Source organism: Pocillopora verrucosa, chromosome 12 (genome assembly GCF_036669915.1).
Source record: "Pocillopora verrucosa isolate sample1 chromosome 12, ASM3666991v2, whole genome shotgun sequence".
Lineage (NCBI taxonomy): Eukaryota > Metazoa > Cnidaria > Anthozoa > Scleractinia > Pocilloporidae > Pocillopora > Pocillopora verrucosa.
Window position 1 is genome coordinate 17,846,587 of NC_089323.1, and position 27,067 is coordinate 17,873,653.

General features: G+C 37.3%; 4 protein-coding genes across 9 annotated transcripts in view; 2 read left to right on the forward strand and 2 right to left on the reverse strand.

The window, feature by feature from the left end:
• LOC131799854 (tubulin polyglutamylase TTLL7) overlaps positions 1 to 20,767 on the reverse strand; it is a 79,516-nt gene extending 58,749 nt beyond the window's left edge. Inside the window, exons 1-2 of the mRNA XM_066159777.1 lie at positions 20,753 to 20,767; positions 20,066 to 20,164 (exon numbers count right to left, since the gene is read on the reverse strand). Coding sequence (XP_066015874.1) covers positions 20,066 to 20,076 — 11 coding nt within the window. The 5' untranslated portion in view covers positions 20,077 to 20,164; positions 20,753 to 20,767. The remainder of the gene's footprint in view (positions 1 to 20,065; positions 20,165 to 20,752) is intronic.
• Positions 1 to 27,067, forward strand: part of LOC131796347 (uncharacterized) — an 88,359-nt gene that overhangs the window by 42,110 nt on the left and 19,182 nt on the right. Inside the window, exons 1-3 of one of the 6 annotated variants that reach the window (XM_066159742.1) lie at positions 24,133 to 24,285; positions 24,814 to 24,894; positions 26,366 to 26,404. The exons of 4 other annotated variants lie outside the window; for them this stretch is intronic. The gene's annotated coding sequence lies outside the window, so the exon portion shown is untranslated. Of the gene's footprint in view, positions 1 to 24,132; positions 24,286 to 24,813; positions 24,895 to 26,365; positions 26,405 to 27,067 lie in introns of those variants that run through there. One more of the 6 variants, XM_066159744.1, reaches the window with a different exon arrangement.
• On the forward strand, positions 4,524 to 17,114 carry LOC131796344 (streptococcal hemagglutinin-like). The gene is made up of 12 exons (XM_066159371.1): positions 4,524 to 4,722; positions 8,599 to 9,816; positions 10,257 to 10,334; positions 11,778 to 11,867; positions 12,059 to 12,151; positions 12,344 to 12,436; positions 12,635 to 12,727; positions 12,929 to 13,021; positions 13,218 to 13,310; positions 13,502 to 13,594; positions 13,781 to 13,873; positions 14,073 to 17,114. Exons 2-12 carry the CDS (start codon positions 8,604 to 8,606, stop codon positions 14,795 to 14,797), a joined length of 2,757 nt encoding a protein of 918 aa, XP_066015468.1. The 5' UTR covers positions 4,524 to 4,722; positions 8,599 to 8,603; the 3' UTR covers positions 14,798 to 17,114.
• LOC131796349 (tubulin polyglutamylase TTLL7-like) lies at positions 20,179 to 23,986 on the reverse strand. The gene is made up of 5 exons (XM_059113930.2): positions 23,499 to 23,986; positions 21,942 to 21,999; positions 21,694 to 21,757; positions 21,406 to 21,473; positions 20,179 to 20,818 (listed from the first exon to the last, which is right to left on the reverse strand). Exons 1-5 carry the CDS (start codon positions 23,854 to 23,856, stop codon positions 20,719 to 20,721), a joined length of 648 nt encoding a protein of 215 aa, XP_058969913.2. The 5' UTR covers positions 23,857 to 23,986; the 3' UTR covers positions 20,179 to 20,718.

A 27,067-nucleotide genomic window follows, 5' to 3' on the forward strand; every position in this document is an offset into this window, starting at 1 on the left:
TTCTGAATTTAAATAGCCTGTATTCTGAGTTTCCTTAGTTGTTACTTTCTCCCTAGCAAAACCAATGGACAACGTTGGGATCAAGAAGAGGTATTGACCATACAAAGATCTTCTGATTTATATTTTGCTCTTTTAAGATTTCTTTGTTGATAATTTCTCTATTTGCAGTAAACAATACCTACATCAACCAAATCATATCTGATTTACTAAGTAAATTTTTTTTTAGAATTTATGCACCCAAGAATCAACAATTAATATTTCCTTCGATATGCGACTGAAAAATTGACTATTAACACTCTGTTTACTAAAAACTCAAAATTACCCTCGCTGACAAAACTGTCGTTTACTTGAGTAATGTTCATCTTCCTCTAGGAAAATAAACGATCAAACTTGAGTGAAAACTAATACTTTTAGATGTATAATTTCTTTGACGTACGTTTTTATTAAAAAGTTTTACTTCCTTTGAATATGACTCTTTTAAAGGTAGCCAAAACCAAACAGGTTGTGTGAGAAATGTGTGAAAAAACAGGTGTGTGGAAAATGGAAAAATGATGAAGACTCAAAATTTAAAAAAAAAATGTGCAGCTTATTTTTTTTTTTCTGGAAATTTAGAAATAGTTTACTCGATTAAAGTTAAAAAACACGTCACTACATTTGCAAATTTACTCCTTTTGGTAGGAGTGTACCATCATCGAAGTCAGAGAATCACCTAAAAAGTTCAAAAGTGCCGCAACAAAGTTCTTTTAGAACAACGATAAGTGTAAATTAGTCAAGCTGGACTCACTTGACAACATAGAATTAGCACCACTCCTAATGAATGCAAAGGAGGATCGGCCAGATTTAGTAAGCACTGCTATTCCAATGGGTGTACAAGAAAGTGCTTCTTTTATAGTAGATTTAGATTCCCTTCCCAACTGTAAAGATTTGTTTTCTGATGACAATGGTTCTTGGAAGATGACAGGTGTCCGGTTAAAGTTTTTCAGAGTACAAAAAGAGGGAGGTCAAGTGGTCAGCATAAAAAAGTAAGAATAGAAGGAGAGGCTCAGGTTTCTATTGGACTACTATCTTACATTTGCAAATCCTGTCCTTCCTTCCACCGAACAATCGTTGCAATCGAGTATGGTTAAGAGATTGACAAGCGGTTTCCGATTGTACTCCTAAACTACCGCTTCGAGGGGTTCCCCGCAGATATTTAAACCAGATCAACACGAAAACCAAAAGGATTCTTCGTCTGTTCCGTATGTTTGAACAAAGCAAAGCACCAAGTCAAAGCTGGTACGTAACGTAGGTGATGGAAAAACAGGTCCTAAACGCACCCTATTCAATACCGTTCAATCTCGATGACCTGAGAAACAAAACATGTAGTTCTGTAATGCAACAACTTGGCCTTGGCGAGGATTCCTACAGCCAGAATATCCCAGAGTCCGTAAACTTTATGATCAAAGACGGGGTGATTTTTTTGCCGAGTGAAGTAGACAGGTTTATTGTTTCCCTTCAAGACCTGGTTCAGTCATTTTAAACTGAGGAAGAGCTGACTTGGTTTGGACTATCAGATACGTGGGCAGTTAAAGAGGAATTTAAAGATCGCCTCCCTCGGAGAAGTCACCTGCAAATGACACCAGACGAAAGAAAAGTTGCACTGTCATCCCTTTCCAAGCTGTGCCCCGACCCGGCTGCTATTCATAGATGCAAATGATTTAAGTTCCAAATTGGTCATACCCGAAGTGCATCGATTGAGCCCCAAAACTCACATACAGACCCTCCTTTGCAATCAAAGAAGGATCTAGAACGCCTTAGAGGGATCTTTACAGACAAAGAGATACTAAGTTTATCTGCAAAGTCTGCTACGTTGGTACATGATGACGCCATACGAGATGGTTTCCAACAGGGCAGAAGACAGTGGCAAAAGACCCCAACCAAATACTGCTCCATACACAGTGACGTGTCTCAAGAGTGGAAAGTGTTCATGCAAATGTGCTTTTTACAGCCGTAACAATATCTGCTGCCACACTGTAACTGTAGCATGGAAAACGGGTACTCTGTCCAGGGTGTTAGAAACCTACATGGGTAGAAATATGAACAGCATAAGCATCTCCACGGTCTCCTCTTCAGTCGGAAAGAAAAAATCAGCAGCCGGTTTCAAACGGAAGAATATAGCTGAAGACGTGGAAACACGGCAGAATGGAAATGATTATACAGGCATCGGTAACAGTTCAAGTGCACTTTCTGTCCGGTCAGTAAACCCCGCGACACTTGTGATCAGGAAACCTGTTCGTCTAGAAGATCGTCCTCCAGCTGCCCCGTTGCTTATAAAGAAAATAACTGCCAACATCCGAAAATGTTTGGGTTGCGCCAAACCTCTGTCTACCCGAGTGGAAGGGTTCTGGAGCGACGACGATGTATGCTAGTGTTGTGGAGGTTTACGGTTAGATCGCTCCATGGTTAGATCGCTCCAAGTCAGATCGCTCCATACCGAAGTCAGATCGCTCCACTCGAAAGTTAGTTCGCTCCATCATATAAGTTACTTCGCTCCATACATAAGTTACTTCGCTCCATGAAGAAAACTAACGTGGAAGGTTGATAAAAGACAGAAGGATAAGGGAAAAGAAAAGAAAGAGTATTGTAACGCGACTAAAGACTCGCCATTTTAACCGGAGTCGAACCCAGTCTCACTCACGGCTGGATTTGACAACTTTTAAAAATGGCGATTCTTTGAAAGCAATATTTATAAATCATATTCATTGTTGGTCATTTCTTTTATTTTATTTGTGAACGAATCGTCGATCACTTTATATTTCAGCAACTTGATCGCAAGCAACATCATCAACTATAAACTACAAAGATCAGAAGTAAGTTAGTTTATTAGTTTTCTACGTTCATTACACACTGAAACACTTGTTCCAGCATCGGTAATTCGACCGATCGCAAGATGCAATACACATCATCAACTATAAACTATAAAGATCAGAAGTAAGTTAGTGTATTAGGTTTCTACATGGAGCGAAGTAACTTATTTGATGGAGCGAACTAACTTTTGAGTGGAGCGATCTGACTTCCGTATGGAGCGATCTGACTTGGAGCGATCTAACCATAGAGCGATCTAACCGGATACCGTTGTGGAAAGTACTACTGCTGGAAGAAAGACTCCAAATCCTACATGGCACTACCACATAAATCCATTTTGTACATAGATGTTCAAAGGACTATAAACAAGACCATTTCGTTCGGAGCCAACATCACACCTACGAATGATATTTGCCCGATCGCTGCTTAGTGTTTTGGAACCACTCTTTCTTAATAGACTAATCCTGTTGGAAAAACAAATAAGCCTAGCATAACTGTTCTCTCTTATTAGCATACATGTAGAAGGCCTATGCGATCAGGTCACATTTAGTGAACTTTCTTAATCTCAGTTGTATTTTGTTTGATATTTTGGGGTGATTTCTCCGCACCAAATGAGTTTTGTTCACTTCCTTACGTATTTCAACAGAGGACTGAAATATTTGGGTGGACATTAGCAGTTAAATTTGAGTTTTTAAGAATAGCTATTGAAAACTATTCCTTTACATTTTTACAAGATAATACCCTTCTAGTTTGGTTGTTGTTATCGATACTATTAATACACAGTATATAGCTGAATGACATGTTAGGTTATAGTGTCACAAGAGTTCATCTTATACATTTAAAACACTTAATAAAGGAAATTTTGTATTCCCTACAAGGTAGTTTTTGAACAGCCTTTTGATTATGTGTAACAAAAATAATTGATATTTTTGAGGCTAGATATTTTCGTTTTGTGTTCCTGTTTGAAATAACAGGAAAATCCGGTAATTTGCTATAAGATTTGATCAGTCTTTTCCAGGTATTATTATATATGGATGCTTTAATTGCTAGACCACGAAGAATCATACCAGGAAAATAATCTGAGTAATTAGGCCCCTTATGAATAATAACGTTTTTTTTAAAACTGTAGAGATTATTTTCGGGAATTCAGAAAGCAACACCTCTCATGACTAAAAATAAGTCAAGAGGTAGCGGATAGAGGAGGAACTGGGACTACTATTATAAGAACTTCTGTAGGGGTACAGAATGTGGATTGTGTTGTCCCATTTCAATCAGTTTGCTGCTCCTTAGAGATTGTGTTTTATCTACGCATTAATCAGATTCCTATACAAGCTAAGCGAGTTTAATTACTTTGAATCATAGGAAAAGCAATTCTCTAGCGCTCGTTAGTTGTGACATCGCCCAACGGGAAGTCCGCTCGTAAACACCGCGACTCATCTGGATTAGTCCCCTCATCAATTCACGAGCACCCAGCTAAGCTAATAATTACCAATTTTGTTTGGTGTAAAATAATATACAAATTTAGTTACCTTGTGGATCCTTAGAATTCTGATACCTTTATTCTATACCACCAGTGGTCGCCTTCACTATTATGTTTACCGAAAAGAATAAAACGGTGAACGTTTGTTGAACTAGAGCGTGACCTGGACACTAGTAAGCTGTCGTACAACTTCCGGGTTCTTGCGTCTCTATTCGATCTGCGTGATTATCTACATATTCCAAAGGAAACAGTTTTTTTTTACGTGGAGGCGAATAAGAAAATTGAAACTCTTTGCATTTACCATTTTAGAGTTGCCTCTCGTTTTTTGGAAAGAGAACTAACACTTTCAATAAAACGAGGAGATCGCGATTATCTTCCGCCATCTTGGAAATTTAAAGGTGAGCCTATGTAAATGTTGTTTCTTCTTTATGCTTAAGTCGGCCATATTATTATTTTCATAATATTTCCAGTGAATTTTAGAGGGGGTCAGTGAGGTGGGGTTAGTGGGGGATCGTTTTGGAACCACTCTTTCCTAATAGACTAATCCTGTTGGAAAAACAAATAAGCCTGGCATAACTGTTCTCTCTTATTAGCATACATGTGGAAGGCCTATGCGATCAGGTCACATTTAGTGAACTTTCTTAATCTCAGTTGTATTTTTTTTTATATCTTGGGGTGATTTCTCCGCACCAAATGAGTTTTGTTCACTTCCTTACGTATTTCAACAGAGGACTGAAATATTTGGGTGGACATTAGCAGTTAGACTTGAGTTTTTAAGAATAGCTATTGAAAACTATTCCTTTACATTTTTATAAGATACCACAGTATGTTACAAAAGGGGCTAACACCCCTTTTGTAAGATACTGTGGTGTCTTGCAAGAGTGCCCAACTTGCACTTACATGCATTTTTTTCTGTTACCTGCTGTGAAGTTGAATTAATTTAGGGCACTAATTATCTTTCAATTAACCCTTTAACTCCCAGAAGTGATGAACATGTAACTTCTTCTCTATGATATCCATACATTATCTAGCAAACAGGTAATGAGAATACTCATACTTATCAGGTAGAAGTTGTAACCTTGATCTGAAGCCAAATTCTTGTAACTTATGTACAAGGAAATTTGTAGTAGCTAGAGGGGAGAATTAACAGTCCAATCTTGGGAGTTAAGGGTTAAAAAGGGAAAGATTTATTTTGCCTGTCTCTGGCAAGAGTGAGAATAAAAGCTAAATATCTGTCATGATGTTAGATCACCAAAATAGTGTGTCAATAGATATGAGACAGCTCTCTTGGGAGTTCATCTTTATTTACAGTAATCCTGAAAAGAAAAGAAAACTACACAAACGATCAGTACCCAAGGGTTAATTTTTTTGATGATGAACAAATTTCTGAAGTCCATCTTCATAGAAAAATTTGCGTGATGCAAAATGATTAAACTGTACCATCTTTAAAGGACATTGAAAATCAATGCTATAAAGAGATAAAAACCTGCATTTTCCCAGCACTCACATTCACAAGACATGAACCAGAGATTTGAAAGTATTCCAAGGATTTTGAAGTTTTTTATTCTCAGTGAATATGTATTGTGAATGATGTACAGCTATAATGAGCTCCTTAAAGTTCAACAAATTTGAATTTGCAACTTGCAACCTGCAACTGTCATGGTTGCCATGGTAATTAGAAAAAGTGTTGACATCAAAATCTGAAGCACAACTGGTTGATTTAGGGATCTGTGTTTTGGAGTCACACAGAAAGCTGTTAGTAATATTTCCATTAGTTACGTTTTTATGGTCTGAAGTTTAGGTGAGATAAACAATTTTTACACAATAACATAGTGCTGAAGCTAACAATATACAGGATGTGTGTCAATTATGAACCAAAAAGTGTTCCAGCCTACTGTAGAGTCTTTGTGGTTCAGTGGTAAATGATCAGAATGTAGAATCAGAAGTTCTGAGCTTTGATTCTTCATGGGAACTCAGAATATTTCTTTTATCTTTAATTAATGCTCATGACCTGAGGAAAAAAAACATCTTTCTTCATTTTACAATTTTAGCTTGCCAAGTGGTGACTTCAAAAAGAATCAACCTTGCGAAGTCCTTTTGATACACACCTTTAATGATTAATTGAGCATGAGCATTTAATTATTCCTAAAATTTGGTAAGAAAAGTATTGGGCTGTGGGAAGAGTCTGTCATGCAATGCATGGCATGTGATATTATCTGTTACTGAAAATGGAAGACCTAAATCTATAAAACCCTGCCATTATGGTTTTTTTTTCTTGTAATCAAAACATTGTTTCCTTGCTGTTCTCTGTAAAAATCAATCTTTTTTCAGGCTTTTTTTTGGGGGCCAGTAACAAAATCCAAACAAATTCAGAATTTTCTAAATCCACAATGGTCTGGTTAAAGTAACACAAATCCTAAATCACTATTATCACTTTGAATCAGGGTTGTTATTGTAGATATCTGAACTGAGGCATCATAATTTTGGCAAGTGAGTGCTCAGTATTATCTGGGCCCTTTAACTCCCAAGATCTGATCATTAATTCTCCCCTCTAGCTGCTCTACATTTCCTTGTAAGTTAGTTATGAGAATTTAGTGATATATATCAAGATAACAACTTCTACCTGATAAGTTGGAGTTTTCTCAATACCTTTGTGAGACAATGTATGGATATGATAGGTAGAAGTTACAAGTTAATCACTCTGGGGAGTTGAAGGGTTAATGAAAATTAATGCCACCATCTTTGATTTTAATGGCAGCAGAAGGCTGGGAAAAGAAACAAATTTCCAAGGGGGCAGTCAATGGTCAAAAATAAGAAGATGGGTGGGGGAGTGAAGATTACGTCTGCCTGAGATTGACATGTTGTTTTGTGAATCTCCATTTGCCCAAGAACAGTCAGTTCCTGATTGGTGCAGTAATAAGCTCTAGCTGTCAATCACAAGCCAAATGTGTCATTTGGACATTAAATTGCTCTCGAGGAAAAATGTGAAAGATGGCAAATTCTGTAAATGGTGAAGTTGTTAGTTTTCGATTCCACATGTAAAGAAGCACTTAAGGAGCACTTAAGAAGCACTTTCAAATTTTGATATGTCTCATACTCTCAAATCAGAACCAAAAACCGCAATTTCTACACTGGCCATGTTGCCAACTGTCTTTGGGAAAAGCTTGTTATAATTTTTTTGATCTTAAGGTGTTGGTTCACATGAAAGAAATTTTGACAGAGAAACCTTCAAGTGTAGTTGTTGTTTGTCTGCTTCAACATATTGTTTATATTCAAATCGAATAAGTATCTTTGATCGGATTAACAGTAGCTGGGCTCACAGATTGTCATTTGGAGATTATAGAGTGTGCAAATATCTACTCCTATTTGCATCAGTAGAGAATGTCTCAGTGAAGCCATTTTTTCTGTTGATTAAAAAAGAAAAAAGGCCAGTACATCAAAGTATGCTAGTTTGCATAAAAAAAATTATGGCAGGTAAACCTTCAAGTGCAGTTGTTTGTTGCCTCAAAATATTGTTTAATACAATCAAATGAAAAAATTGTCATATTGATTAATAGCAGCTATACTCAAGGATCATTTTGGAAAATATAGAGTGTGGGATATATCAGCTCGTATTTGTGACTGATTGAGCAGGTTTTGTCGAAGATATTTCTTTCCTGGTTGAAAAAAACTCCCTCACCACAGTGCCTTGGGTTTTTAATTTGACTCTTTGATTGGTTGCCCGCTCATTTCCAGAAATGCAGTGACACAAAACTAACCAAGGGTGTTTTGCTTTTCAACAGCCTCACCAGGTAGGCATCTTCTTGCCCTTCCCCCTGCCCCCTACCCCACTGTCCACTCTAACTCCAAATCAAACATGGCCAGTCATATGAACAATGCCAAGCTTATAACATTAGCTTGCCCTAAAAGGAAACCTGCACTGCAGACTAAATTGTGCTTCCATACATGTAACAAGCATGGCATGTTGCAAAGGGAAATACCCTTTTAAAGGGGTCCAGGGCATGCTCCCCTGAGAAAATTTGATATTTGAAACTCTCTGAAAAATGATTTCTAGGGTTTTGGGGAACATTTGAGTGACTTTTTTTTTCACTAGACATTGATGGTAGAAACATGTTGAAAAATATTTATTTTCTGTCTTTGATCACATTTCACAAAGATGCCAGTGCTAAATTGTCTGGTCTTTTGACAATCCTGTTGAATTGAAAATATCATTACACGGTATCCTTCATTGCTTGTGATTTGTCTTTATTCACACCAATGAAACTTTATTCTAGGAATCATGACTGATCTTGGTGTAGCCTCTACATCACAGGAAAGCCCAAGTTTAATGGAAAGTAAAAAGCTAATTATTACTCTGTTGAGTGATGAATGGAGATCATCCATAAGAGACTGGTCAACTCTTATCAGGGAGCTGGCAATTCAGTTTGCAAAACATCCCTATGTTGATGTCAGTGTATATCTTCCAAGGTGTAGTGATGAGGACAGGAGAGATGCCAAAAGCCATAATGTTCAGCTGATTGAAGCCCGAGAATTGCCTGGTTATAAGCCAATTGATTGGTTGGCTTCTTTACCCAATGGCCATCATCCACACTATGTTGTAGGACATGGAGTGCGTCTGGGTCGACTGATATCACATATTCAAAGGCAGCGACCTCACAAGTGGATCCAGATTGTTCACACACCTTATGAAGAAATTGGAATGTTCAAAAGTTATGAACAAGGAGCCATTTCTCGAGGTGAGAAGAAACAGCGTGTAGAAGTAAAACTTTGTGAGTTAGCTGATGAGGTGGTTGCAATTGGTCCAAAGCTGGCAAATGCCTACACTCACCACCTTCGCCTTTGCAAAAAAAATCAGCCTATATTCAACCTCACCCCAGGTATTTTTGTTGAGTTATGTAAGGTTGAACAGGCTTTAGAGGAAGGGAAGAACTTTTGTGTTCTACTTCTTGGGTGTGGTGACCATGAAGATTTTGAGCTAAAAGGATATGATATCGGAGTGAAAGCAATTGCCCAATTGAAAGACAAGTCATACCAACTAAAGTTTGCTGGTGCACCCAAAGGAAAAGAGGAAGAAGTGGCAAGTAAGTTGTGTCAGTATGGCATTCCTCGTAGTCAACTAACTGTTCGCTGCTTCAAAGAAGATCGAGAACAGCTAGCCAATTTATTATGTGAGGCTGATCTGGCAATCATGCCTTCAAGAACTGAAGGTTTTGGTTTGAAGGGGCTGGAAGCCCTATCTGCTGGTCTGCCTGTCCTTGTAAGTGGTAACTCTGGACTTGGAGAGGCATTGGAAAAAGTTCCTGGTGGTTCCCTGTGTGTAATTCATTCAGAGAATCCTAAAAACTGGGCTGCTGTCATCAGAGCCGTCCGTCAGAAAAATAGGACTCTGCGACTTGAAGAAGCCACCAAACTTCGAGAACAGTATGAAAAAAAGTACAGCTGGCAAAGACAGTGTGGAAGTCTTCTTGAGAAAATGAAAAATCCTGTATCTGGTGAGAGCTATGTTACATACACCTTCTTAGGGACAGGTTTTTTTTCTATCTTGATCCAATTAATGTAGTTACAACAGCAAGGTGTTTATGTGTACTTCAGTTCATTGCTCTTGTTTGTGTGATCATTTACATCTATTACCTGCTTGTAAAAGCTGTTGGAAGTATGGATAGTCATTAGCAAATCAGGGTTGAGAAGTTCTTGATATACTCCATAATTATGTACATGTATATTTACTTGTATGATGAGGAAAATACAGTTTCCTCCTTAAGTTTCTATAATAATTGAATTATTATTACCTGAAAGTAAATAAGGATCAGATTTTTTGCATAATTTGGATGTAACATGCTTCTGTTTCTCAAATGTGTAGGTGTACAGTCACAATATACATGCACCTCATTTGAAATTTATAATGTGTTATTCTTCTTGTGCATATTTGTAGTTGATCCTGTCACTTGGCAACCATTGGGAGCATCTGAAGAAAATGAATCCTCAACCACTGTAGTAGTTCAACATGAAGGTAGGCAACTGCCTCTTCTTAGACAGCTTATTGTGCTCCTTTAAACAGGAGCATGATAACAGGGATGCACGAGTGGCAGAAAATAGCTTGAGAAAGGATTTATTTTTTTCAGTGAAAGATTAACAGTGAGCAGTGAGCCAGGCACTGTGAACTCTGGTGCAGAACTGCAAAAGCTGGGTAGGAACCGTAAACCTGTGGAGTTTCACTGTACAGGCCCCACTTTTTTCCAAACAAATTTTGTGCAAATTGGGGGTGCAGCCTATACAAGGTATAGCTTAAATCTTTATCCCAGTTTCCCTCTTTCATCGAGAGGCAAGCTATGTTTGCTTGTGTCCTTGATCAAATACGCAACTTCACGCGATCATTACTGAGGAGATAAAACAAAATGTTAGTGTACATGGAATACAAATCTAGCAAAAATTACCCAGGTATCTTTTCTTTTACATTTTCTTAACTTTAAGACCATTTTAAAGATATGACTAGCCATTGTTGTTTGCATTTGCAATGTTTATTCGACCAATAACATGCTATGTTAGATTATTTATCGTGATGAATTTTGTGATATAAACAAATATATCTTGGCAGTATGCAGCACTCGCCAGGCCTTTTTCCCTTTCCAGAAAACCTTAAATTATTTTTTTCAAGAAAATATGGCCAAAATTTGGGGTGCGGCTTATACACGAGTGTGGCTTATACACGTGTGAATAAATTGGTAGGTTACAAATATGCAAATGAGGAATATCTGTACTTGGACACTAAGCTTTTGAAAACATATCACTGTTATTAGCATGACAGTTTTGAATTCTTGACAGTCAATTTTTTTGTGAGTTGAGCTTATTTTAAAAAAAATAGCAATAAATTGTGAAATTCTTGGAAACATTTTAGTATATTTTTTGCAAACAGTTGACCAACTGTCAGTGTTGATTAGAGCTATTCTTCCTAATGGGATGTGCTGTGTTTGATGGAGTTTATAGCTTTCTTCCAAATCACTCTATATCAAAGTGGACATTAAACTTCTTCACCTGGCTTTATTATTATTATTATTAAAAGACTATATACATTGGATATGGTCTATTCTGTGGAAGATAACAACAAATGTTTTTTTTTAAAACCTGTGAGGAAAGTCCATTCAATGAGAGACTGCTTAATTTCTGCACATGTATAATTTATTCGAGAGAGCTGGTATATGAGTGGAAATAAGTGTGGAAATTCTATAGTGGTATTCCATTCATTTCATAATTCAATAACATATTGTAGGTAATCAGAAAAGTGTTTTTGGAGTGAAATAATTTGTCATTGAGTAACATTTAGAGATAGATGAACCAACCTCCTCAGAAAACAAGTAGAAAACAATGTTACTCAATTGTTAATACTGTTGGTAATGGTAATTAACTATGTTTTTTAACTTTCGAGTTTTAAGTGTGGTTAAACTTTTTTTACCAGATGCCGAAGTAAACAAGTCCAGGCGAGCTTCAAATGAAAAGGTTAAAAGTTCATCCTCTGTTGCCACTCAGTCTGTGAAACGCCCTAAAGGTAAATTTCATCTTAAGTCCTACAACGCCATTGGCTGGAAATCCAGCGCTTTTTCAAAACTTTCCACCCTCTTATTTGCTATTAAAGAACAGCTGCTTGAAGCCTGCATACAACAAGCCCTCTGTTATCTTTGAAAAAGTCATTCGCTGCTCTTTCCATTTTAATCTCAGTGATTTAACTTTTTTTACCAGATGCCGTAGTAAAGAAGTCCAGGCAAGCTTTAAATGAAAAGGTTAAACGACGTTCGTCTTCCGTTGCCACTCAATCTGTGAAGCGCCCTAAAGGTAAATTTCATTTTAAGTCCTACAACGCCATTGGCTGGAAATTCAGAGCTTTTTCAAAATTTTAACCTTTTTTTTTTTGCTTTTAAAGAACAGCTGCTTGAAGCCTGCATATAACAAGCCCTCAGTTATCTTTGAAGGAGTCATTCGCTGCTCTTTCCATTTTAATCTCAGTGATTTAACTTTTTTTACCAGATACCGTAGTAAACAAGTCCAGGCAAGCTTCAAATGAAAAGGTTAAAAAAAGTTCGTCCTCCGCAGCCACTCAATCTGTGAAGCGCCCTAAAGGTAAATTTCATCCTAAGTCCAACAACGCCATTGGTTAGAAATCCAGCCTAAACACTTTTTCAAAACTTTCCACCCTTTTATTTGCTATTAAAGAACAGCTGCATGAAGCCTGCATATAACAAGCCCTCTGTTATCTTTGAAGGAGTCATTCGCTGCTCTTGCCATTTTAAACTCAGTGATTTAACTTTTTTTTACCAGATTCCGTCGTAAACAAGTCCAGGCAAGCTTCAAATGAAAAGGTTAAACAAAGTTCGTCTTCCGTTGCCACTCAGTCTGTGAAGCGCCCTAAAGGTAAATTTCATCCTAAGTCCAACAACGCCATTGGTTAGAAATCCAGCCTAAACGCTTTTTCAAAATTTTCAACTTTTTTTTTTTGCTATTAAAGAACACCTGCATGAAGCCTGCATATAACAAGCCTTCTGATCTCTTAAAAGGAGTCATTCGCTGCTCTTTCCATTTTAATCTCGGTGATTTAACCTTTCTTTTTACCAGATGCCGCAGTAAACAAGTCCAGGCAAGCTTCAAATGAAAAGGTTAAACGACGTTCGTCCTCCGCAGCCACTCAATCTGTGAAGCGCCCTAAAGGTAAATTTCATCCTAAGTCCAACAACGCCATTGGTTAGAAATCCAGCCTAAACGCTTTTTCAAAACTTTCCACCCTTTTATTTGCAATTAAAGAACAGCTGCATGAAGCCTGTATATAACAAGCCCTCGTTATCTTTGAAGGAGTCATTCGCTGCTCTTGCCATTTTAAACTCAGTGATTTAACTTTTTTTACCAGATACCGTAGTAAACAAGTCCAGGCCAGCTTCAAATGAAAAGATTAAACAAAGTTCGTCTTCCGTTGCCACTCAATCTGTGAAGCGCCCTAAAGGTAAATTTCATCTTAAGTCCTACAACGCCATTGGCTGGAAATCCAGCGCTTTTTCAAAACTTTCCACCCTCTTATTTGCTATTAAAGAACAGCTGCTTGAAGCCTGCATATAACAAGCCCTCTGTTATCTTTGAAAAAGTCATTCGCTGCTCTTTCCATTTTAATCTCAGTGATTTAACTTTTTTTACCAGATGCCGTAGTAAAGAAGTCCAGGCAAGCTTTAAATGAAAAGGTTAAACAAAGTTCGTCTTCCGTTGCCACTCAGTCTGTGAAGCGCCCTAAAGGTAAATTTCATCCTAAGTCCTACAAAGCCATTGGCTGGAAATCCAGCGCTTTTTCAAAATTTTCAACTTTTTTTTTTTTGCTATTTAAGAACACCTGCGTATAACAAGCCTTCTGATCTCTTTAAAGGAGTCATTCGCTGCTCTTTCCATTTTAATCTCGGTGATTTAACCTTTTTTTTTTACCAGATGCCGCAGTAAACAAGTCCAGGCAAGCTTCAAATGAAAAAGTTAAACGACGTTCGTCCTCCGCAGCCACTCAATCTGTGAAGCGCCCTAAAGGTAAATTTCATCCTAAGTCCAACAACGCCATTGGTTAGAAATCCAGCCTAAACGCTTTTTCAAAACTTTCCACCCTTTCTTTTTGCTATTAAAGAACAGCTGCATAAAGCCTGCATATAACAAGCCCTCTGTTATCTTTGAAGGAGTCATTCGCTGCTCTTGCCATTTTAATCTCGGTGGTTTAACTTTTTTTTACCAGATTCCGTGGTAAACAAGTCCAGGCCAGCTTCAAATGAAAAGGTTAAGCGAAGTTCGTCCTCCGCAGCCACTCAATCTGCGAAGCGCCTTAAAGGTATACTTCATTCTGATGGTTTGGCGAAGAGCACATCATTCACTACATTCAGTCTCACTGAGAACAATCACGCTGGATTCTTGGGAGACTGGGCCAGCAGTGTGGGTGACGGTTTGGCGAACAACAAATCATTGACTACATTCAGTCTCACAGTTAACAATCACGGTGCTCTGAGGGAAGACTGGGCCATCCGTATGGGTGATGGTTTGGCGAACAACAGATCATTAACTACATTCAGTCTCACAGTTAACAATCACGCTGTAGACATGGGATACTGGGCCATCAGTGTGGGTGATGGTTTGGCGAAGAGCAGATCATTAACTACTTTCAGTCTCACAGTTAACAATCACGCTGAATTCTTGGGAAACTGGGCCAGCGGTGTGGCTGATGGTTTGGCGAACAGCAGATCATTGACTACATTCAGTCTCACGGTTAACAATCACGCTACTATGAGGGAAGACTGGGCCATAAGTATGGGTGATGTTTTGGCGAAGAGCAGATCATTAACTACATTTAGTCTCACAGTTAACAATCATGCTGAAGACATAGGAATCTGGGCCAGCAGTGTGGGTGATGGTTTAGCCACAGGCAGCCCAAGCTCATGTCTCGAGAAAAAGCCAACGATTAATTAATGAAAGCGTCACGCGTTGTGTGACTCGATGTTAGGTTACGAGAGGAACCGTTGAAAATTTGACACGTTATAAGGAATAGTATGGGGAACGAGACATGGTCGCTTTACAACGATAGATATTTCGAAAGATGAACATTTACACCTAAAATCAATCAAACTTATTCACATCCTGTGTGTTTGTTGTAGTTTCCGGCGATTTCTGCCGTTTAAGCTTGCTTTACCATCACTGGTATTCATGAATAACAGTTATAAAGTGACCATATCTCGTTCCCCATACTATTCCTTGTAACGTGTTAAAATTTGCAACGGTTCCTCTTGTAACTTAACACCGAGTCACACATCGCGTGACGCTTTCATGAATTAATCGTTGGCTTTTTCTCGAGAAGTGAGCTTGGGTCGCCTGTGGTCGTACATTTAACAATCACGCTGACACGATGGGATACTGGACCAGCGGTGTGGGTGATGGCTTGGCGAAAAGCAGATGATTGATCACATCCAGTCTCACCATGAACAATCACGCGGGCGAAGTAGGACAGTGGACGAACGATTTTAAGCAAGGCCTTGGCAGTGAACGATTCTTTAACCTTGCATGATGAGGACAGAATTCGCTAGACGTTTAGCCAGTCTCGATTCCCTCCATTTTTTCTCTTTCTATCGAGTGCGTGAATAGAACGACGTAGAGCTAGAAATTATGATAAGGACACAATAGAAGAAAAACAACCGTGTTAAAATTCCTTTTATTTGTCGGTAGAGACTGTAAGAAGTTTACTAAAAAATTTTTGTTCTGGAGGCAAGAATTCGAACGATTAACATGGTTTTTGTCCCCTTGTACTTATCAGTGTTGTTAGTGAAATGTATTTGCTCGTACATGAATGAGGTCAAATTTAGTTGGTGTTGAGACTTGCACTTGCTCGTGCTAGTTTTACTCTTTGCACAATCTGTGTCAGGTTGGCAAATTTTTCTTTCGGACCAGCAGTATACATTAATCTATAGCTGACGAAAAAAGACAGAAAAACATCTGTTGGTAAACATGAATTAGAAACACGGCCTTTCGCGCCTTTTAATGGAAGGAGTGTGTATGATGTAGGTGAGAAACGAGCTCATATAACTGAAATACCGGGATGCCTACACAAAGAGAGCAGAGAAATGAAACCGAAGTTTCTGAACATTGTAATTTTATTACGCCACTGATACTGTTTCAGTGATTTTTTTACTGTTGTGAACGTTTTGTAGGATGAGCCTAAGTATAGATGGGCTATGTCAAATTTTTCGTGAACAGCAACAGCACTCGGCGAAAATGAACTGTGATGTTACCTACTTTTCCAGTTGTACCAAAACCCTATAGCTCCCCCCCCCCCATTGTGCAAATATTCTGGTCTAAGTAAACAAAAAGCGGCTAAAGACGGTTAAGAGTTAAATTTTTCCCGTTTTCGATTTTCCGGTAACGTCGTGATTGGTATATGTAATTGCGTAGGCCCTCTGGCAATTTAGGATTAATTTTACTTGTATTTTCAACGTTTTCCCAAAATTGTGCGGGTCGTGATGCGACGAGGGCAATACTGGGAAAAATTTGAAATGTGAAATTAATCCTGAATTGCCCAAGGGCACTTGCGATTACTTGTTTATCACATAAAGGGCAAACGTTTTAAGGGAATTCCATTCGTGCACGGTTTCCGCGCGGTGAAGCCCTTCAATGCCGCGACAAATGTCAAAACAAACGTAACTAACCAATAGATTCAATGAACGCTCTACCAACTAAGTTATCAAGCCAACTGGGAGCTGATCATTATGTTGGTTCTCCAAGTGGTGAATAAATGACTGCAAATATATGAAAATCATACATATATATGTGAACTGTGATTGAAGAAACGAATATGAAAGCGATCCTCACAGTTATGAATACTACTTAACCAGTAGTGTAAATAAGGCCTGAAAACAATTCAAGCCCGTAAGGGATTTGAACCCATGACCTCTACGACGACACCGGTGCAACGCTCTACCAACTGAGCTTACAAGCCAACTGGGTTGCGGTCCTGCTGTGGTTAGATTGAAGGGCGTTTTTGTTAAGAGCGTAGATTAATCGCGCTTTGGTCTTAAAGTAGTCCGGAAAATCGCATCAAAATAAAGAGCAGAAATCAAGCCCAGCATTGTACTACAGGCTCATTTTTACCCCCGTGTAGTTTGTGACTACCCTGAGTGTAACCAAAAGTGAAAATCCTAGGTCTTCCCACCTAAAGTGGCCCCAAACCTTAAATACTCCATATTCCCAAGACCTAGGAATTGCTTTTATCTGATACCATTCTTTCTTTACTGCTAGTTGCGAGAATTTGTCAGTTGGACCGTGCGGAGTTCAATTCGGTTTTAAATCAAACGTGTGATTTAAAGTGGGATTTAGATTTGATACTCGCGAGTGTAATTCCCAATAGAATAGGACGATACAACGTGTTGTTGCCAAATAATCAAAACTATGAAGAAATTCGAGAAGCAAAATACTCATCCGTCAAATATTTTCGTAGATGGAAACATAGCAGTTGACTTTTTACCACGAGAAACTGTACCCAGAAGTCTGTGTAACAGTGCACAGGTAACGCGAATCGTTCAGTGACATGGGCATGACGTTTTAACTGTCCTATCAAACTGTCCAGTCACAAGCATGACGGGTACACTGTCCTATTTGTGCTCCAATTGTATTGCTGATAGCCAATCACGTTCATGAAATTTTTGATAGCTCTGGCGGAAAAGATAAGTCAAGGCAATAGGTTACAACTTTCTTCATTCTCATCAGTGGACAGACTGATTTGTGTGTCAAAAATGTGAGATAAATTACTCCATGATTAATCATGCGAGAAAATGGGGTGGCAGTGCATCAGCACTAAAATGGGCTGGCTGTGCGTCAGCACTAAAATGGGCTGGCTGTGCATCAGCACTAAAATGGGATACACTGCTGTTCATGTTATCTCAAAAGATACATGTTCGCATTGTGGGATGCTGAATAAGAAGAGAAATAATCACTTCGGGGAAAACGCATTAAATTTATTTGCACAGTGCTGCGCTGATATTATCATTAAAGTACATCGTAAAATTTGTTGTTCTTATAATCGTAGCAGTGGTTTTCAGCTTCACATTGTTTAGCTGACACGCGCAGATACTTTATCTTGGCTCCCCTGTACTGATAACACACCGAATCTAGCAAATAAAAATGACACAATGAGCAAAGCAGTTGCTGCGTGGTCAACCTGACATGCACGCGTTTGTTGTGAGAACTTTTCAAGTTTAGAATATAAACTGCTTTCAGAGCTCTTAAATGAGCTTTCAGTGTTTAAGCAAAGCACAGCAGCATTCGGCTTTCGATGCTAACAGCTCAAAAGGAGCCTCACTAATAATGATGGTTATAACTGCGTGATATTCAACTTATATAGGAGGGTAAATTTTACCAAGTCTTAAAGATGAAGGTTTCAAGCCCATCTAATTTCTCTCCTTCATAGAGATGGCTCTTAGATGATAATTTTCCTACCTTTGCTGTAATAGCATATGGCTGTCATCATATTGTGCCTTCGTGTATCCCACCCATCCGACCAAAAGCATCTATCTGGTTTGTTATCACAGTCCTCCTGACTGGTATGCCATGGTGCGGCCATAACTGACATCTGTAATACATACTCACCAGGAGTCACGCATCCGCTGGGTACTAAAAAGGGTAAAAATCATAATTTATACCAGTAAGATTTTCAAAGTACAGTATCCATTTACCTGGTTTTGTTAAACACCCAATACCAGAGTGCTTTTCGTTTGAGTCAGTGTCACCCCCCACCCGCAAATAAATACAGATACTGTATGTGGGATACTGTATGTGGGATGCTTGTCACAAATTTAGGTGAGGAATGCTCTGGATCAACATCTAGTTCTCTGTAACTCAGTGGTAAAGCATGGGAGCATAAATCTGAAGGTCTGGGTTCCATTCCTATATTGTATTCCATTCCTATATTATAACGATCTGATCTACACCTGTAACTCCCTGCCCCCCACCCTCAAATAAGATAAAATAACATGAACTTCCGTAGAATTTGTGTTTATTTCATATTGGGCCATAGGAAGCAAAAAAAATGTATTTTTTAAGGTTTACCTCAAATGGTGACCTTCTGCAAAATGGTGGCTGTTCGTACATATGCAGCTAAAAAACGGAAATAATCAAAGGTTTATACTTCCCAAAATGTAGATATGGCTATATTATTTGAACTTTTCTCATTCCAAAAATTAATTTTCCTCCAAATATTTACTCAGATGATTTCAGGCCATAACAAATTAAGAAAACAAGAGTTGAGTGAACTTGACTTAAAAATAATTTTAAACGTCATGGAACTTTATCACAGAGCAACCGTTGAATTTTAATCATTAACAAACATTGCGCAATTTTTACAAACCCCTATCAAGGGTACACCCTCTATTAAGCAGACACTTGGGAATGTCCTGAGGGTGTCCACTTAATAGAGGTTTCACTGTACTATCATAATAGTAAACGTGATATTTGTGAATGTCCTTACTTTGTCAAGATATTCCTGGACCACAATCTGCTCGTGAGATAGGATTCTATCTCCATTTCACACCAGAGATATCCTAAAATTAGGACAGAACTACATGTATTAGTCATCAGATTCATCATGAAGGTACCAAAAGAAACTAGTTAGTATGCATGCATGTACATAATTATAAGTTGTCAAAAAAATTCAATTTTCACTTAGATTAAAGCAGAAGGAAGCTTTAAATTCATGTACATGTGATGGAAGGCTTCACCAGTACCCCTGATTCACTGAAATATTTCAGGACAGTACCAACAACTGTGCAATAACAAATTGGATTAAGATTGTATATGTTAATAATATTATAGCACAGGGCTCAGTTGTTTCAAGGCTCATTAAAACTAGCCAGGGTTAAATTTTAATATGGTATTTTTTATTCCTTCATTCAATTATATTAAAATATCCCATATTTATTTCAGGGCATTCAATCATCAAATTTCAGGCAAAGAGAATTATTATAATACTGAATTTTCTTTTAAAGCTTTCAGATCTCAAATCAGATTTCACACTAACCCTGGGTGATATCTTAACTAGCTTTAAACAACCTAGCTCTGTACTTTTCAGATATTTTACAAGCACAGCGTGTTGGAAATTTAAGAAAAAAACAAAAAAAATTTAATTTTAATTAATAATGAATATATTGAAAATGATCGATGGTGAAATTCAAGATTTTAAATTTTTGTCAAACTTACCCATTTCCCATAGCTCCATTTGCTGGTTTAACAATGAAGGTTTTGGGTTTGTTTCTTTTTTTTCAGTTCTCTACAATATAGCCTTGAAATGCAGCATTACTGATACAGTGAGAATGGGCAGTAAGCTAAGGAAAGTAATTCACTTTAATGTAATTACACTGATGTGGTCATATGACGAAAAAAAAAAATCATGGTGCTTTTCTTTTGATCCCTCTTACCAATTGTTGTTATTATTATTATTATTATTATTATTATTATTATCTTTTTAATTATACCATCTTGTAGTCAACCTACATACAAGTACACATACTGTAGCAGTTGTGATCTGTAAAGAATGTATATTTGGATCAAACTATGCAATTATTACCACTAACTATTACAGTTACATCATATGAAACCAATGTAATTTCTATCATTCGAGGTTGAGCATTGCATTATTATAATTTTTAATATTTATTTAACATACCACAGTACTAAATCAAACACAGTCCCTGGCTACAGTTCCTGGAGATACAGTTTACTGTTAGCTGATGGACCATGAGCATTGATTCCAAAGTTTCTATCAATGCTTGCTTCTAAACTCAAGGTGAAGCACAGTATAATGCTGATTGTGCAGTCATCACAGTTATACAAAACATCAAACTGCATAAATCTCACTGACAAGAGATATTAGTTGGTAAAGGATACTTGGCAGGAGAACCCAAGTTTGTAGAACAAAACTGTATTCCTCTGCATGAGCTCTTAATTTGCATTCTGAAATTCCACGATAAGATGTTAAAATACAATAATTATTGCATTACTACAAGCAATTATTTAATATGATACTTGTAAACTTAAAAATGTGAATACCATTGCTCAGAATTGTTTAAGAGGGGTTTAATCAATGTTTGAAAATAAAAATTAACTTTTCCTGTCTGCTATTAAACAAAGTATTTGACATTCCCTACGTTATCCTAAGGTCAGAGAATTATCTGCAAACTATGCAGAATTCCCCCACCATATGTTGATGGCCTAATTAAGCTATTTATTTTTTTATTAAAAAGTGAATAATGTGCTGTAATTTCCAGTAACTTCTCCTACAAATAATAATACACCTCTAATCAACTATCCATACTTGCTCTCAATGGAAGAGAGATAAAATACATGTATAAATATTGAGATCTCATGAGATACAGAAAATACATTTATAACATTATTGCAAATCATAATTACAGCATGTGTATTCACCAGTAATTAACTTCCATTTCAATCTACAAGTTTTAAATGTATTTAATATTGTTATACATTATGTAAGTATTACATGAAAATTTGACACCAAAACAAACTGATTAAACACTCACTTTGCCATATTCCAAGCTAGGTTATCCTTCCCACAAATCTCACCCATACTTGGAAAATGGTTGATTTTCTTTAGAGTGGAGACAAAACAGTAAGAATTAAATCCTTCATTATTATAAAAGAAGTATTGAATAAATTTGTGAACATGTATATGTATAAGATACAGGCTATGTGAGTGTTTATTTCTTTGCATGAAGGTATCCTGCCCACTGATTTGTCTAGATTCCCACAATATCACATCTTATATGGTCTACTCAGACAACTTAATTAGTAACAAAAATTTATCATACCTGAAATGATTTTAGTTCTGTAATTTTTTCAACTGGCACTGATGAATCACTCCAAATGAGGAAACTGCATGTAGAGAAAGTCATTATTGAGGAGAGAAAAATCATATTTATCAAATTGATTAAAAACTATGGCTTTTAAGATCAGTGACTGACATTTTATTTGTACATGTAACACTACATCCTCCATCAGGTTACTTTGAAGCAAAATTATTTACATGTATAAAGTTTTCCTATCACTGTTAACTCACCTGTTTGAGTCATCATCCCTTGCAATATACATTCCACATTGAAGACAAACTTTTCTAACTGCAAGGGAGAATTTTTATAATGAAAAAACATTTTTATGAAATAATTCCAAATTTCAGATATACAGTAATTCCTTGAAAAGTATCAGAAGCTGAATCCATATTCATATGAGTTATGATCTCACTTTGCTTTTGATTCACTCAAATACTTTTTTCAGAAAATTTGCATCATCCTCTCCCCCAATCAGAAGTAAAACTAATTCAGTCCCAACTAATATCCCATTAAATGTCATTCCAATAATGCTTAAAAGCTTTTTCATGGGTGTTTTTTTTAAAACAGAGTTTAGATTCTTTTCTTCATAGAAGCTGCCTAAACAGATGTTAGTTAACTTAAAATTTAGTGCATTGAAATTAAAAGTTGGTGATTAGATGGATCCCATAGAAAATTAAGTTTTTCAGTTCTCTGTATCTGATTTTTATTCGATTATAAATCTCTTGTTTAACTTAACATGTTTTGCTGTTGTGAATAGGATATAAATCAACTGCATTTTGTTGGGCTTAAGTCACCATCTTCTTGTTGTGTTGTCAGTTCTTGGTGGTCCTAAGTGATATGTTCTTTTTTTATGACTAGCTATTGGGATTACTTTGGTTGTGATTACACTGATTGGAAAAGTGCTCTTTAAGTGATTTTGCTGTTGTAATATTGTCCCTCTCTGAAGGGAACTTTACCGAGAAGGGCGTTCGAGACCTGGGGTTGGAGGGAGAGGGGGGGGAGCTCAATTAAGAGAGATTACATTAACACATACACGTACATGTGCACAAACATGTGAAGAAAAGAATACATTTATTTTAACAAATAAAAAATGAATTTTTCTAAATGCACGTGCATACAGATCTAAATCAAATGAAGCCAATAAGTTTGTGATCCTTCAGGCTAGTTTGTGTCTGCAAGCTTATTTTTATTGCCTTAGTAATAAATAAGTCGACTCTTCAACGGTCCATTGTGGATGGTTACAGCATACACCAAAAGTGTTAGTTATCAACATTAAGTCTGTGGACGCGTGACTACAATGTAAACATGCATAATTGCGGCAACATAACGCTTAATATTTTTAAGTGTTAAAAATTTTGTATTAGTCTTGGTTGAATAAATGTGCGTCTGATAAATTTAAGCGATGAAAGTACTTCTTGAGCGCGCATCACAGTCTAGGGACAAAGAAGTAATTAAGCTCTTTTGAAACTATTTCGATAATTTTAAACCACAGATTCAAAGAAACAATGATGACGATTATTTTGCATCAAAAGATCAACGTTACCTTTGTTAGTTCCAACAATTAACGGGGGCGAAACGAAGCACGAAAATTAAGTTATTTACTTGTCGTACTTCAAACCTCAAAATATATGTGTAACGATACGATAAAACTGCACAAACATATCTTACACTTGTAACTTTGGTAATCTTCCACGTACAAGAAGAACAAATGTAACCAATCTTCCTCATGGAAGTATGACCATGTGCAAGTACCATTGAGCCCAAAATAAGTTTTAATTTTGACTTACCAACATCGTACTTAGTTGCAGCTAAATTGGCCGTTACACGGCGTTTCTTTTGAGGTTTCTTCTTGATAGAATTGTTTACTGTTTGATTGCGAACATGGTTTGTTCGAGCCCGTACCATACTTCTTGTCTGTTCCAAGTTTTCTTCACATTCGTCGGCCAAAGATGCCGCATACTCACTTTCCCTTCCTTGATATTCACAAAAGTTGTCAGCAGTGCTTAAAGCAAGTAATTTAAGGTTGTCTTTGGTCATGACAGGCCTACTTTCATTGAAACCATGGCTGCTGTCTTCCATGGTTACAGAACCCAAAGGCGTTCGAGACGACAATGGAATCTCCGTGGTCAAATTGTCTGTGCTCATGATTATGCCGAAACTCGTCCTTTGCACTCATTATGAACAAATTGCAAGGCAGAAATCATAAAATCTAAAGTGTCCTGGAAAGTGATTTGGTCGTAGACGAGGATTTGTGCACCTGTATGCAGAACTTTTGTGTCCGTGAATTTCTATCATAGGTGTAGCGTGACAGAATTACCATAGCTACCGTAGCCTACACTGCATTGAAGTCATTTACAACTCCCATATTTGGAAATAGGGCCCCCCCCCCCCCCACCGATCATATTTCGATTCCACGCGCTGTTTAGAGCTCGACTCCTTCGTCATACATCAAATCTCTGCTTAAAAATGGGATAAACAGTGTTTTCCAAGTACAACCGATTTGTAGTCTCCTTATGTTCATAACTGTTGTTCCATTTGTGACCGGAACGTCCTTTTCATCTTTTCAAATCGAAGGTAAGTTGTATTGCGGAATGTAGCGTGCTTACTGAAAGGAAGTTATGATGTAGTTACGACACTGATTATTATACGTTGCTGATGTCGAGAGAATCATGCGATAAAAGTCTTAATCAAAGATAGCAACGTGGAACGTAATCAGTTTTTTCGTAATGCCGATTAATTTTGAAATACGCCTTGAATTAGAGAGGAATTCGACGATCATAAAGGAAGGAAGGAATTTGAGAATCATTTACCCGTAGTAGCTACACCTTGATACTCCGCAAAGTTTGCTTCTGTTTTCCATTATATTTGTTGATAGATCCTGAATAAGGCCGATGGTTTAGTCTTCGAACTCTAGAGCTACAACAAATTTTGACGTAATAACCATGACTACTAGCTTCCAGCTGACTTGTGCGTGCCTTCCATACAGTTTCTCAGAACGCCGTATTGCAAATCGAGTGTGCAGTACTTGCATTTTACCTGTACGCACAATGCATGCTACTTAGAAGATCTCTTACATGTATTTTTTTCGTTTGCTTTTTTCAGCAGATTATGGTTGTGTTTGAGTTTAAGGGCTCAAAATTAAAGGTACTGCAAAGGCTTCCTGTGATGTCTAGGCTACAAGAGGTAGGCATGCTTTATGCAGATGATTGAATAAGCACTTTATCAAATGGACTAGGTCATGCTGAAAGTAATTGCACTGAGTTCTACCAACTTGTCCCACAGAAGTGTTAAGTTTCAGTATTCCTGCATTGTATTTGGCAACAAGCACTGCAATTAGCTACCAAAGCAAGTACTTGCAAGAGTTATGTACTACCTTCAAAGGACATGAACCTTGAACTTTTATAACCCATCATCCCTCTTGAATATAACATTGCATCATGCGTAGCATCGTATAGAGCAAACATGACATCTCCCTCTTTTTCCCTTTTTTTTTTTTGTAACAAAAACCTGAACCTGTTTTGACATGGAATGTTTTTAATGTTCAATTAAAAAATATAACCACCACTGTCCATAGTTTGAGTGGTGACCTAAAGTTCATAGTCCTTAAGGTAAGCAGGCACCGTGACTAGTTGTTTGGAATGAATATGCATGGCCAGTTTCTGCACTTTTTGATGGGGTGATTCTGCAGAAGGGATTTGCTGGACATGCTAGAGTAGTATGAGTTGCTATGACTCTTTGGCTTTAGGGGTAGACTCTTTGGAGTTCGGCATTCATTTAGGTGTCTGTGATTTCTCTGATACTTCTGTACTTCTGGTGTTTGAACAATGGATGATTTGGGAGGGTGATGCTTACTGATTACTGTAGCTGGTACCCATTTGCTTCCATGTTGCAATGCAACCTTGTCACCATTGTTGAGGGCTGGAAGCTCTTTTCCACTGTGTTTGTCTAAGTAAACTTTCTCTTGCAGTTTTCTTTTTTTCAAAGTGTTCCTTGACTTCTTGGCCCCTGTGGGTTTTACCCCTCTCACCATACTAACTCAGAAAACCAGGATTCCATTTCAACTTCTGGAACATACTAAACCGCTTTTCTGAGATTTTGACTGCTAAAGTTTAAGCAATAGGAAATTGGTCAAGAATCTTTTGGAGGGGGGTCTTACATATTGTGAATTGAAGATTAATATCAACACCACCATTCCATGTGCTTTCACATTTAGCTGCTCATAGAAGTAAATGTGCAGCAAAGATCTTTATCAGTTATTTCACACCATTTTTTTAAAGTCCTACACATTCTATATTAAGTCATTTAATAATGATCTTGCTGATATTTTTGGCAAAAGTGAAGATGAGGATGATTTTGCCAGTTTCAGTTATACCCTACTAGATGACATTAACTAACAAAGTGATGATGACGAAGCCAAGTTTCGTAGTTTTTTCAACGATAATCCTTGCACACTCAAACTGAATACTGGCAGGTGTTGGCTTGTCCAGTTGAAGATCAGAGACAGTAACTATTAGTACATGTACCTGCAGAATCTGTTGAAAAAGTATCCTTGGACATTTTGTCCACAAACTCTGACTTCTATAACATGCCTTTCCAAATGCAGAATAGGTGATGTATTTAAACATTTCTTTCTTTCATTTCTCTATCTGTTTAGGATGAATGAACAGGGTGGTGGTCAGATGACTTGCTATTGGTATGTTCTGATATCATTAAAATTCTTGTATTTTGTCTGTTTTTGAGAGGAAATAATTTATTGTACAGTGCCTACTTTAAGATACATTTTTTAATACCAAATTATGGTGGGACTGGACACTAAATTCAGTGAATTTTGTCTCAAATCATTAATGAAATATTTATTGACAGAAGTATACATATTATTATGTGGAATTTCATGGAGTAATAGGGGGTGTATTTAAAGAGGCCATTTTGGAGAAAAACTTTTCTAAATCCAAGCCATTTTAATACTTCTCAAAATGGTTTGGCACTTGCACAAAGACAATGGCAATAAAGATTTTCAGAGTAGTCTGCCCACTAATGTTCAACTTTGACAATTTTGCAATCTTATACTTTCTCGTTAGGAAAATTTTTGGCAGTCTGTGGCATACTGTGCTATAAACATTTCTTTTCATATTAAGTTTTAGTTTGCAGAGATTCAGATCAAAATTATAAACCCTCTTGTGATAATACCATTGCAGTGGCAATTAATTTGCAAAAAGTGGCAATACATGTACATGTCTGAGAACCCATGTTTTTCCTTTTTTCAGTCACCATCTTGTGTAAACTAGTGATATATGGCTGCAGCAGTTGAATGCAAAATAGCACAATATAGAAGGTCATTACTACCATCTTCATCTTG